The following is a 13,563-nucleotide window of genomic DNA, read 5'->3' as shown; positions in this document are numbered from 1 at the left end:
CAGCTAAAAGATGATTATGGATTACATCCTCCCATGTGCGTTTTCCCCCCACATATCCTTCACTCCTTGCTTTGTTGTTCTTCCCAGCTCCCGTCTTCTACTTTGGCAACACTGACTACCACGTGGATGAGAGTGATGGCTTCGTGGAGGTGCAGGTATGGAGGACGGGGACCGATCTTTCCAAAGGTGGAACCGTCACAGTGCGATCCAGAAAGACAGATCCCGTCTCGGCTGAGGGTACGTGTCCCTGCGAGGCGCCTTTCTCTGACAGTTTTGGCTAGTTAGCGCTTAGAGAAATGTAAACCACAGGAAACAATAGACTTAAGTCATCACCCTGTCACTTTTTGTTTTCCTGAGCTCAAGAGTCCACTGGTGATGTTAAAGCTTGAAATGTTAGGTGTAACTGGGGAATGTAAACATTGTTTAAGGTTAGGGGGAGAGACGTCAAGGCATTTTCTGTTGGACTTATGCCTTCTAGACATCTGATATATACAACCGGTGGCTATATCTCCTCAAGCCTTGCTCTATTATCTCCAGCCCCCGGGCAGTCTTCTCCCTCTTGTACAGATTCCTAACATCTCTGCCCTTGCCCCCTGATAACTGTAGCAATAACTAGCATCTAATCATAAACAGAGTAGTGGAAGTGCAAGCCCACTTTTATGCACATAACTGGGTCAAAAGTACATGAGAAAAGCCTGCGGGCAAAGGGTGAGCTCTCAATACCAAAGACTCTTCAAAGAATGGCAAATGAATAACCTGTTTGCGCTTGGGGAGATATCCAATTTTTTTCGCGGTTCTCCTTTAATCACGCAACAAATTCAGCAGTTCTGTTCATGTTCATGGCTTTCAACCATGAGATAGAACGCGTCAATTTGTCAGCACACATGGTTTAGCCTTTCATCTTCCTCGCTGTCTGACATTCACAAATGAAAGTAACATGAGAACTGCTGTCGAAAATGAGATGAAGTGCTGTAGTCCATTTGTATTGTATCCACTACATCCCATAAGCACCATGTTCTTTGAAACATTCCTGACCTATATTGTGCTGTGGAGCAGCTGGTGTGGATTACGTTGGGATCAGTCGGAATCTGGACTTTGCACCGGGTGTCACCATGCAGACGTTTCGTGTGACCATCCTGGATGACCTGGGCCAGCCGGTGCTGGAGGGGCCAGAGAAGTTCGAACTGGTACTCCGGATGCCCATGAATGGGATCCTTGGGGAGCCGAGCAAGACTACCATCCTCATCAATGACTCCGTTTCAGACTGTGAGTAAAAAAATTCTTGGCTGTAATCAAAATTCATTTAAACGGGTGCACTTCATGATTCAAGATGTTTACACTGTATTATCATAATGGGTTTAATTATGTTCTTCTAGTGCCAAAGGTGCAATTCCATGACGCTGTGTATGTGGGCGACGAGAACGCCGGGCAGATCTCAGCTACTGTATACCGTAGTGGAGATATCAGCTACAAGTCCACAGTACGCTGTTACAGTCGGCAGGGGACAGCCCAGGTCATGATGGACTTCAATGAGAGGCCCAACACAGATGGTTCTATCATCACCTTCTTACCAGGTTCTGGAGTAAAACCTAGCACACGTCCCTTTGCGTGGGTTGTGTTGTCTTTACTTGTCCAATTCAATTACAAGGACATGTCACCCAATATCTTTTTTCCTTTTCTCAGGAGAGATTGAAAAGCCTTGTGTACTGGTACTAGTTGATGACACAGAACATGAGGAAGAAGAAGAGCTCCGTCTTGTGTTGGGAAACCCTAAGAGTGAGTCTCCGTTTGGAGCATCTATTGGAAAGCAGAATGAAACGCTCATCAAGATAAAAGACAATGCAGACAGTGAGTAATGCTTTGTTTTGCGGTTATAAGTTGTCCCTCGCAATAGTTCTGTTTAAATGCCCCCATGTGCAGAATCCTTACATGAGTTTAAAGCCTCCTCACACCCACACAGCATATTTCAGTTATCCCGGCTGATTAGACCTCTGCTCAGGTTGAAGGTGGGCCTGGAGCTCAGATGGGAATTTTTGAGGTCACAAATATTTTCTACCAGTAAGAATGATAAGGCTGTCATTTGTCCTGTCCTAACATATGCAAGAAAGCTAACAGGAGACTCAGGAAGATGTCAATTGATCAGCCTACAGACACTAACACAACCATGGGAATCAGCAAGATTAACTGAAACATATGTATGGGTGTTCAGGGCTTTTAAAATGATCCCAATGGCGTGCATTTAGTTTGCAAAAAGAATAAAAAAGAATAAAAATTGGACGATTTGTTTGGTGTGTGTGTTGCTGTTTCCAAAGATCTGCCATAGTGTCTTTTATGACATCACCCCTGAAACAGCAAATACTGAAAGTTGCACTCAAAGGGGCTTTTACAGTGTTTTGTGGTTTGCTGTAATGTTAGAGTTACAGTTTAACAGCATGATTGAAACTATGTGTCATAATTTCCCAGAGGCGATTATTAGATTTGGAGAGGCCAAATTCAGTGTGAATGAGCCGAAGACCAGCGGCCAAGTGTCGGTGGTGAAGATCCCAGTGCTGCGCGTTGGAGACACCTCCAAGGTCTCTGTTGTCCGAGTTCACACCAAGGACGGATCTGCCACCTCTGGGGAGGACTACCATCCCATATCTGAGGGTAAATAACACCATCACTTTTCTCAGAACAGCATTTATTTGAATTGTGCTGACAAAATATTGATCAAAAATCGCCCTTCTCTGCAGAAATTGTGTTCAAAGAGGGTGACACAGAGCACTATGTGGACGTGGAGATTTTATACGACAGTGTCAGAGAAATGAGGGAGGCGTTCACTGTGCACCTGAAGCCTGATGAAAACATGGTGGCAGAGACAAAGGTGAAAATTACGTCAAATGAACGTGTCATTTACTGTCAAGTGTGCAATTACCTTCTCCGTGAACATCCTCCTAATTGACCTTGCTTGTCAATCCACAGATGAGCAAAGCCATAATCTACATCGAGGAGACCAACAGCATGGCGGATGTCACCTTCCCCTCGGTGCCCATAGTGGTGTCTCTGCTGCACTACGATGACATCGACAGGACTGCCGACTCTCTCCCTGTGGCCGGATACCCTGTCATTTGTGTCACTGTAAATACTTAGTAGCATACTTTTTACTCTGATGATTCATTTAGCAAGACTTTCTTGTCAGTGCAGCTTTACAGGTAAATACTGTTAATGAGGTAGTATTTAGCTGACGTGCCCACTTTGCTTAATTATCAGCTACTGTTAGGCATCATCAAGTGTAATGTGATTTTCTGGGCGCATTTCACTCACAAGCACAATTTCTTCTGTCTCTTTTCCAGGCCTGTAACCCCAAGTACCCAGACTATGACAAAACAGGCTCCATCTGTATAAGCGAGAACATCAACAACACCCTGACTCGATATCGTTGGCTCGTCAGCGCCCCCACCGGCCCCGATGGTGTCACCAGCCCGATGAGGGAAGTTGACTTTAATACCTTCTTCACCTCCTCCAAGCTCATCACTCTGGATTCAGTCTACTTTCAGGCTGGCTCCAGGGTCCAGTGTGCCGCCAGGGGCGTGAACACTAATGGGGATGAGGGTCTGGAGCTCAGTAGCCCCATAGTGTCCATCAGCGTGGACGAGGGTGAGTGCATCTCACTCTCTAGCTTAAAGTGTTTATTTTCTCTCATGGAAAAAGCGATAAGTTGCTACTGGGTGCATTTTGCTTTTCCGAATTGAAACATGAAAGAATTTTCTGTGGAGGATAGTTAGGGGGAACAAAACGTTTGATGTTTATTTGTGTATGGCGTGGTTGCAGGAATGTGCCAGCCTCGTGTTGCAGGCACAGTGGGGGCCGAGCCCTTCTCTGCCAAGCTGCGCTACACTGGAACAGAAGACACGGATCACCCCAACCTCATCAAACTAACCGTCACCATGCCCCACATTGATGGTGAGAACAGCAGATTAAATGTCCACAATAGTTGTCATCAGTGGAAATATCACTTGCACAAAGGTTGTTGGTTTGAAACCCCTCTGGGGCATGGACGGGGAAAGTCTTGGTCTCATATGTCACTCATTATCCAACGTCTTTTACAGTTTACAGTAGTCGCTAACAAGCATCTGTCAAAATGAAGCCACTTTTTCAAAACTCTTCATCACACAGTCAGCATAATCAACATGTATCTTGGCCAATTAAACTAAATCTGTATCTAAAACTCACCTCCAAAACTCACTAAAGCCAACACCTGTCTCAAACTAAGCCCGTTGGACCCAAACACTGGCAACACCTCTCACTCAGAAAGCAAACAGCGTCACTCATAACCCACTGACTGAATGATTTTTCACATAAATCAATATTTCATTAAATAATAAAAAAGACCTTGTTGGTTTATTGACTGTGGTATATGGAACAAGGTTCATAGGGTTCATAGATTTTAGGAAATGTAGTCACTGAATGCATTTTGCGTGAAAGCAATGAAAAAGTAATCTCAGTTTGGTCCACATAGACTTTGGTTTCGCTGACTGCCTAGAGTTTTGACAATGTGTCTTCAATTTTGACCAGTCCATGTTGGCAATTGAACTGATCTTCCTGCCATATGTGTTTCCTCCCTCAGGTATGTTGCCTGTAGTGTCCACCCGAGCCCTGTCCAACTTCGAGCTAACGCTGAGCCCCGACGGTACCCGTGTTGGCAACCATCGCTGCTCCAATTTGTTGGACTACACCGAGGTCAAGACTCGCTACGGCTTCCTCACTGAAGCCACCAAAAATCCGGAAGTGATCGGCGAGACAGCCTCTTACCAACACAGCACTTCCCTCAGGGGATCCAGTACACTACGGTTCTACAGAAACCTCAACTTGGAGGCGTGTTTGTGGGAATTCACCAGCTTCTACGACATGTCTGAGCTGCTCAGTGACTGTGGAGGCACCATCGGGACTGATGGACAGGTAAGCAGCCCCACCTTTGAGCTTTAGCTCACCTCTGACCCCTTTTGTTGTCGTCTCTAGACACGAGGAGCAACGAGTTCAATAAAGCAGCAGACCCCCTTGACAATAGGAATGTAGACTCAGCAGTTTCTGGTCTTTTTCGGTCCCATTTTCTTTTCAAAATCCACCTGGATTTTCAGTCCCAATCAATCATTTACAGGCATATTAAAACCCTGCTTCTGCCTACTTGGTGTTGCTTTAAAGATCCTAAAGTAAATAAACGTCTGTGGAGTTATCTATTATTGTCTGGAGACCAGCTTTAGCCTGTAGTAATGACTAACCCGACACCCTGCTCTCTTCAGCTCCTTGTTACTTGCCTTGTCAAAACGGCGAGTCAATAACCAGCAGCCTCATAACAATCTGCATCAGCCTGTTCCGCTACGTGTACAATGTGCTCATTGTAGCAGCAGCTGTTAAACGTGGAGCTAGAAGGAAGAAAATCTTAAAGCCCTCTGTGTCCTCCTGACACTCAAACCTTGCAGACTTCAACATTTGCATTCACCTTGGAAACCCACTGTTAGGTGACTTGCCGTTAATTAGGGTAGAGTGTTATAAAGGTCGTAAAAGTGCACAAGGCACTGCATGGTGAAAACCTCCGCTACGCTCCCCACTGAGGATTATTAATTCAAGCCCTACAGCACTTGTTCTTATATTTTGTCTCAGTAGATATACAGGAATAGGAGTGTATAGTGCATACTGGTTTGTTAATTTAATGCGAGTTTCTCATTTTACCTGGCTTCAGGTTCATTTAATAACAGACAGCACCCAGGTGATAACAATCTTTCTCAACAACTTGTAGCTACATGATGTAAATGAGAATGTGGCAGTAATACGCATGTCTTTACGAATAAGCAAGACTGCTGCATGCACAGCAATAGGAACTTTACCTTGAGGTGAAATCAATAATACACATTAATGGTGAGCACTTCACTAACTGACCGCATTGATAATCAAATCATTTCTAAAAAAAAAAATATATATATATATATATATATATAATGGAAAGTTAGAAAAGCGATGAATGGTTTTGACCCTCTGACCACTTGCGGGGGGTCGGCAACCTGCCATCATCTACAGAGCCCAATCAAGCAGTGGTATCTTTTTTGTGCTGCATTCTGTGCAGAGGGCAACAAGTATTAGCCAATCAGAGGCAGAGTAAGGCGGGTCTTCGCGAAATGCGGCTGGGGAAAAAAGTCAATCATACTACTGCAAATATCAGGTTGTGCTCCTGCCAATGGCTGGGAAAGAGGTCATTTGGCATGCAGATTGGAACATTTCCAAAAACCACTCTTGCACACTTGATGCATGTGTGCCATTGGTTGAGTCATTCCTGAAGATCACAATAATAATAATAATTTAAAAAAACTCTTCTTGTCCCTATTGTTTTTTTTTTTTTTAAAGGAAGGGGGCAATGGCATTCATTCAGTTACTGACAACCCAGTCTCACCGCAGTTCGTGAAAAGGTCACGTTATTTAATCTATTGATTCGTGTACAAATTATTTTTTTTATGTATTTGAATTGGAGGCATGTTTCGTGATTATGGCACGACTACAGTTGCGAGGCGTGTGAAAAGCCAAAAATCCGCTCAGGGAGGTTGGTTGACCATCTCATTTCCAGGTTGTTCTTTTCCTAAACCCAACCTCCGTGTAGATGCTTCCCTATATGCACTGAGCTCAACAACAAAAAAAGGAAAACTTGTGCATTAGATACACAAATCAATAGATTAAAATAACATGACCATTTCACAAACTGTCAGTGTTACTGAACAGAGCAAAAGACTGTATGGACTGTAGATGCATAGACATCACAGGTTCAGTTTCAGGATATGTAAGAAAAGTATGAAAAGAAGGGGCCTTTTGTTTGTGGGTGCCCTGTGACCTGAGTGCTCCTCTAAGTGGTGAAGACAGCTCTGTGCCGGCCGGGGGCCAGTGTCGTGTCACAGACAAGGGCTTAGTGCCCAAGCTTAACAGGACCATAGGAATTCATTAAGGCCTAGCGGGATGTGTCAGAAGGCCAGTCTGCAAATCATTTGCCTGATCTCTCAGCGCCGAGAGGCGTAGGCACGTCGCCACACGAACACAGAGCCGGCGCAGGCTCTCACAGGTCAGAGTACAAAGTACAGATACCAGAGACTTCTCCCTCTGACCACTTTCACCACTTGGAATCCCTTAACCATTGTAAGGCAGCTTAGAGATGGGAAGTTTGGAGCAATTCAATATCCCCAACTAACCAATTACAGCAAAACCTATGCACTAGATTAGAACTAGAAATGTGAAATTGAACAAAACTGCAGTACTTTGTTAGACTCCATGACCACTTAGAAAATATATCATCATAAGGCGAACTACTGAAGCCTACTTGAAGTTGTGTAACACATGCTTCGCCAATTCCGATCAACCTGTGGACTGAAGCATTATTCACAACAGAACTCAAATCAGCCATAATGATAGGCTGTTTATCTCCACTTCATTCAGGATGTATGGAACATCAAGTGAACTTACTGACGCCTACTTGAAGTTACCATTATCGGCGTGACATCCCAGGAAAGTGGGCTTTGGGTTTGCTAATACATGTGTCACCAAGTCCATTTAATCCGTGGACTGATGCACTATTCCGACCCGACCTTGCTTAAATCCGCCATAATGGTAGAAAATTGCTGTTTATCTTCAGAGGTATTGTACATGCACTTGATTCTGGGTGTCTTGCTGAAATCTGATTTCATGTTTTTACTCTCACACAGGTGTTGAATCTGGTCCAGTCCTATGTGACCCTACGAGTCCCGCTCCACGTGTCCTATGTCTTCCACTCCCCTGTGGGAGCAGGAGGATGGCAGCACTTTGACTTACAGTCCGAGCTGAGGCTCACTTTTGTGTACGACACTGCCATCTTATGGAGGGATGGTATCGGTAGCCCACCAGAGGCTGAGCTACAAGGTAAGACATGAGCAGTGGATATGTGATATGAAATTGAGGACTACTTAAAAATGTCTTATGTTGACTAAATGTGGGATTGTCAATAAGTCAAATTCAAATAATTGTCTTTGCAGGTGCCATGTACCCAACCAGCATGCGTATAAATGGCCAGGGACGACTAGTAGTCAACTTCCGCACTGAGGCTCGATTCAGAGGCCTGTTTGTGTTTGCTCATGCAGGTACAGGTTGCCATATAATGTATAAAACATAATATATATGACATTTTTAATAAGATTGTATTTAAGATGCTGCTAACAAAAATAATTGTTGAAAGTGATAGACTATGTTTAGTGTAGGAGAGATCTTACTCAGCTTGTGCTGCGTTAATGCATTTCAAGCTATACTATAATTCTCTTTTCTAAATCATGTTTTTCACAAAGTAAAATTGATGGTCTGTCAGTTATGTCTTGTTGTTTTTTTTTTTAACGTATTTTAACTTGTAACTGAATTTGAATGGACAAAGCTATTTGAATCTACATATTTTTTAACTGATGTATTTTTTCCCACAGCTTCACCACTCAGCTCCATGGTCATGTGCCCGGACCACCCTGGGTTGACCTTTAACCTCAGTCTTGTGAGGAATGAGCCAACCTACAACCAGCCCATCCAACAGTGGACATTTGTCTCAGATTTTGCTGTGAGTCAAAAAAAAAAAAATTCCCCCAGTTTGATTGTTTTTACACCTAATTCATTTCTGATCTGCTACTACACTATGACCCCCCCAGACCTCTCAGGTCATCTGGTACAGGTCTACTTTCTGTCCCCAGAGTCAGAACTAAACAGGGTGAAGCAGCTTTCAGTTTCTATGCTCCTCATATCTGGAATAAACTCCCAGAAACCTGCAGATCCGCTGCTACTCTCAGTTCTTTTAAATCAAGGCTGAAGACCTTTCTTTTTGATGCTGCCTTTCTTTAAATGAATGCTCATTTCTTTAAATTTCTTATGCTGCACTGTAACTTTTATTCGTGTGTTTTATGTGTCCTAATGTTTCTATTTTGTTTTTAACTGTCTATTCATGTGTTTTATTAGTTTTTAATGCTTATGATTTTTAACTGTTTGTACTTGTGTTTTATCTGTTTAACTGATTTCGTGTAAAGCACTTTGAATTGCCCTGTTGCTGAAATGTGCTATACAAATAAAGCTGCCTTGCCTTGCCTTGCCTAATTCTTAGTAAAAATAATTTCCCTTCTCAGGTGCGGGACTACTCCGGCACGTACACAGTGAAGCTGATCCCCTGCACATCCCCTCCCAGCCTGGAGTACACCATCCCTCCTGTCTGCAACCCCAGAGAGCCTCTTACCTTCGACATGGACATCCGCTTTCAGCAGGTGACCTTGTCTTGTCTGAAATTACAGAGGGAAAAAGTCTTTGGTTTGTTGATCCTTGTGAGGGAATGTAGTCAGCATTCAGACATAAATGGAGCATATTATTTTCTAGAGTTAACATGAACTTAAAGATACGCTGTGAGGCCATTTCTTAACAATCAGATTACGTTTCAAGCCTGATTAGTACAATTCAAGGGATTGTGTGATACCAAGGCCGGGTTAAGAGAGAACATTTTTGAAAAGTCAGATTTCTTACACAACGACCATATTTTTTTTGTATTACAAATTTTCTAAAATGTTGTGTTTAAATGTGCAAATGAGGCATTGTTTTGCTAAATATGCTCATTTGCATAGATTTACAGAACAGAAATGTGAACATTGGATAAAGCCAGGTTCGTGGATCTCTTTTTGTCAACAGGTATCATCATTAATCTCTACCAGTTTACTCTCATATTGACAATGTTTTTCTTTGTTCAAGTTTCCTGAAATTTTCATGTTTAAAAATGTGCAAATAAGGAGTTATGTAATACTAACTTTTGGTGAATTTGTTTTAAATGTGTCCAACAAATGGTGAAATGTCTGTTTTATTCCCTATTGTTCGTAATCAACAGTACAGCCAGTATATTTGTTCATGGGTTTTTTCCAGTCACAGAAAAAACAAAAGGTAACATTCACCTGCTGTCATTACTGCATGGTCCAAAACCAGTTTTAGAGTCCCGGAGTCAACAACACCTGACTATACTACCTCCTGATTATAATACCTTCTGTCTAATGGGCAGTGGAAAAAAAATAGTAACCAAAATGTCTCTTACAGGAAGTAATGAATGAAGAAGTTCGTGAATTAATGAAAGACTTGTCAACCTAAATGTAACTTTTTACATTACTTCTCCATTCATTACTTCCTATTCAGTCATGTATTTTATGGCCTGACACTGTTGAATCACCGGGTAACATACAGGAAGTAATGAATGAAGGGGTTAATGAAAGACTTGTCAACCTAAATGTAACTTTTTAAATTCTCCTTCATTCATTACTTCCTGTGAGCCACACCTCGTGGCTCCTATTCATGTACAGTATTTTCTTGCCTCTCTCTGTTATCACATAACTTGAAAAATCGGAGAGGAAACTCCCTTCTGGTACACTCCATCTAATCAAGTACTCATAACACTGCAACTCTCACTCACGCTGACAGGAACACATCTCTAATCAACATCCCTATTTAAATCCATTTAGCGACAACTGCGGTGCAACGTGTCCAGCTCCTGATGCTGACGCGAACATATAACCACCCCAGCATCCAATCACCATCTATAGGGATCATTCCTAGCTAAATTCATTATTAAGTGCCAGAAATAAAGGGATACCTTTCTTATTTTGTCTGACTAAAAGTTAAAAAAGGTATAGAAAGTACCCCACTGACAATTATATAACATGTAGAAAAGTGAGCACCTTGCTGGTTACAGCTTTACAAAGGTGTTGGTCTGGTTATCCAGGATATGAATATTGAGAATGTTGGAAGTATTTGCAAATCAAAGCAAGATAACGAATTCAGACTTTTGAACATTGTCTTCAGATGTATCATATTCACAGTGATCAGACCATGTGTACTGTATGTGCTGTCTATATTGGTAACTTTGCTTGGATTTGTCTCTAAATATGGTTTGTGTGTTTATGTCTGGCGTGTATGTGTTTCTAGGTTAGCGACCCCGTGGCGGCTGAATTCAGTCTGAACACGCAGATGATCTTACTCTCCAAGCGGACGCTCTGGCTGTCAGACGGCTCCATGGGCTTCGGACAGGAGAGCGACACTGCCTTCTCACAGGGTAAGGCAATAACATGCAGTCAGAAAATGTCCACTGCTCTGGAAGGTTTGTGGATGACAAAAAAAACACAATGGCTGGATGGATGGTTATGGATGTGGTTTATTGCTTAGCTCCTTCTACAGATTATTCTACAGAGCTAAAAAGAACGCCCTTGCAGAAATGTTCCCCATTATAATTCCTGACACAACAGCATGGCATTTAAATGAAAATGAGGGTTCCATAAAGTGTCATTTTGACCATTTCACCACTTCCATGTCTATTCACAAAAGAAGCTATTTAAAAGAGCCTGAACTTTTTTCTCTCAACAAGATCTTGAAAGTTTTTGAAGCTGCCGTCCAAAATCAAGACGGTAGTTTTAGCCCGACTTTTAATGTTGTTCTCAAAAGTGTCTGAGCAAAATAAAATCATTTGAGATATCTGCGTCAGAGTACATAAGGAAATCTTTTGCATAACAACTTGTAATTACACTATTTCTATTCCCTCAGGGGATACAATTTATGGCCGAGTGATGGTGGATCCAGTGCAGAACCTGGGCGACTCCTTTATTTGTAACATAGAGAAAGTGTTTATGTGTACTGGAGCTGATGGATATGTCCCTAAATACAACCCCAGCAACTTTGAGTTTGGCTGTCTGGCGGACGCTCCATCACTACTCTACAGATTCAAGATAATTGTAAGTAACATAATGGTATCTTTTATCATGTCCCATGTGCTTTGTGTCCATTCAAACCCAAAAAAAGATTCCTTCCTGTGTCATCTTCTCGCTCCAGGACAAAGCCCAGCCAGAGACCCAGGCCCAATCATTTGGCAATGTAGCTTTCAACGCCTTCCTGGCGGTGGATGACCCCGGCGCGTTAGCCCTAGCGAGACAACCTGGGTCAGATGGGTTCAGAATTGATTCCTCAGCTCTCTTCCAGGTCAGTATAAGAGTCACGCAAAGGGACTGTTAGGTCCTTAGAAAGCAGAGAGTAACCATTGATGTTTGAATAACTGAAGGAAAGAAGGAATGAAGCAAGGGAGGTGTACAATTCTGTACAATTAGTTAAAAAAGAAAACAAAGACTAATGACCAAATAAAGACCAAAACAATAGTGAGCTTGACACGGCCAGGCAGATGCAGATCAACGATGAAGCAGAACGACAGCGTAAGTTAATGACAAAACAAGACTACATTGCAAACAAAACCAATGCCCAGATCAACACATAGCCTGGCCCGGCCCTCCCAACGTTCTTCCGCTCAATTTTCATTTCCCTTCAGTACTACGTCTGGGTTTGCGGTCTAAACTTGGGTTATCTCCTGCCAAATCTTTGCCGGTCCAATCAGTAAAAACCCTACCAACTATACACACTGCATCAGCACAGCCTGCTGCCGTCAGCAAAGGCCAAGGGGAAGCGAATGGGTCTACTCTCAAAAGTACAAATCCCTACGTAACGATTTTTTCCCACTGATATTTTACTTGTTCTTCTTAACAAGCCGAGAGAAAAGACTGACTAACCTGACACTTTCTGCATTCTCGTGGAAACCTCATTGCGAGTGAAAAATCCCATCACCATGTGGGCTGGCCTTTACATGGCCTCTGATCACACAATCATACAATATGTATGACTTAGACTTTCTCCCTGTCATGGAGTCCAGATTGCTTCCTCTTGTCAGTGAGTCTGTGTCTTGGCTTGTAAAGAAGTTAAGGTCAGTATCAATCGGTCTAAAGGCCCGATGAGTGTTTTCCAATGGCTGAAATCTTTTCTGCTTTTAAACTCCATTGTACAGTAACCGCACTGGCCACACTGTATGGTTGAGGTGGCATCATATGTTTGGCCAGATATACAGTACAGAAGAAATACAACAACACAAATGGGTCCATGCAGGAAGCTATATTATACTGTATCTGCATTTCTAACAGTAGTTGTAGTATATAGTGCTACACTTATACTCTATAAAGGCAGGAGGCAAAGTAACTAAGACTTAAAACGAGAAAAGAAGAAAAAAGAAAAGAGGGAGGGGCTGAGAAGTTGTCGATGTTCAATTTTTTTGTCGTGGATCTTCACAATCCTACCTACAACACCTTTAAATTAAGTTAACTGTTGACACAATACAGCAACGTGAGCAATTCAAATGAGCTGGATAGATGGTCACACTTCATGTGCTTTTACCAGTGTATCATTGTGTGTACTTCGTCCACAGCAATCCCACCAATTGCACCCAAGACATTCCAGGTTGAAAGTAAAAGTTTACACATTCTTTGTAAGTCTTTACAGTCATTCACAGAAAGAACCAAGCAGGCCGCATTGTTGCACCATTCACATTTTCTAGAAAAGCTGCGATTTTCAGTGTGTGGATTACTAGCTCGAAGGGAGCCACAGAGGCAACACACAGAGAGTGTAAGGAGAGCGGCATTCAATTCCAGGCTTTATCCTGGAAACGTTCTTCTGTTGATCCAGGCTACCAAGAAGGCATGTAACATTTTA

At 42.6% G+C, this 13,563-nt stretch overlaps 1 protein-coding gene and 1 long non-coding RNA gene across 4 annotated transcripts in view; one reads left to right on the top strand and one right to left on the bottom strand.

Moving 5' to 3' along the window:
- LOC116674578 (uncharacterized) overlaps positions 1-9,997 on the bottom strand; it is a 30,586-nt gene extending 20,589 nt beyond the window's left edge. For all 3 annotated transcript variants that reach the window (XR_004328130.1, XR_004328129.1, XR_004328131.1), the window contains exons 1-2: positions 9,951-9,997; positions 9,251-9,293 (exon numbers count right to left, since the gene is read on the bottom strand). This is a non-coding gene — a long non-coding RNA (uncharacterized LOC116674578). The remainder of the gene's footprint in view (positions 1-9,250; positions 9,294-9,950) is intronic.
- Positions 1-13,563, top strand: part of frem2b (FRAS1 related extracellular matrix 2b) — a 63,684-nt gene that overhangs the window by 49,357 nt on the left and 764 nt on the right. The window contains exons 7-23 of the mRNA XM_032506957.1: positions 88-237; positions 1,057-1,266; positions 1,377-1,574; positions 1,684-1,848; positions 2,464-2,646; positions 2,733-2,863; positions 2,962-3,117; positions 3,333-3,636; positions 3,811-3,942; positions 4,607-4,938; positions 7,719-7,911; positions 8,025-8,129; positions 8,460-8,587; positions 9,144-9,278; positions 10,972-11,098; positions 11,584-11,771; positions 11,869-12,015. Of these exons, the coding sequence (XP_032362848.1) occupies positions 88-237; positions 1,057-1,266; positions 1,377-1,574; positions 1,684-1,848; positions 2,464-2,646; positions 2,733-2,863; positions 2,962-3,117; positions 3,333-3,636; positions 3,811-3,942; positions 4,607-4,938; positions 7,719-7,911; positions 8,025-8,129; positions 8,460-8,587; positions 9,144-9,278; positions 10,972-11,098; positions 11,584-11,771; positions 11,869-12,015 (2,984 nt within the window). The remainder of the gene's footprint in view (positions 1-87; positions 238-1,056; positions 1,267-1,376; positions 1,575-1,683; positions 1,849-2,463; positions 2,647-2,732; positions 2,864-2,961; positions 3,118-3,332; positions 3,637-3,810; positions 3,943-4,606; positions 4,939-7,718; positions 7,912-8,024; positions 8,130-8,459; positions 8,588-9,143; positions 9,279-10,971; positions 11,099-11,583; positions 11,772-11,868; positions 12,016-13,563) is intronic.

The sequence above is a fragment of the Etheostoma spectabile genome, chromosome 3, assembly GCF_008692095.1.
Source record: "Etheostoma spectabile isolate EspeVRDwgs_2016 chromosome 3, UIUC_Espe_1.0, whole genome shotgun sequence".
NCBI classification, from domain to species: Eukaryota; Metazoa; Chordata; class Actinopteri; order Perciformes; family Percidae; genus Etheostoma; species Etheostoma spectabile.
This window is presented reverse-complemented; position numbering and strand designations above follow the sequence as displayed.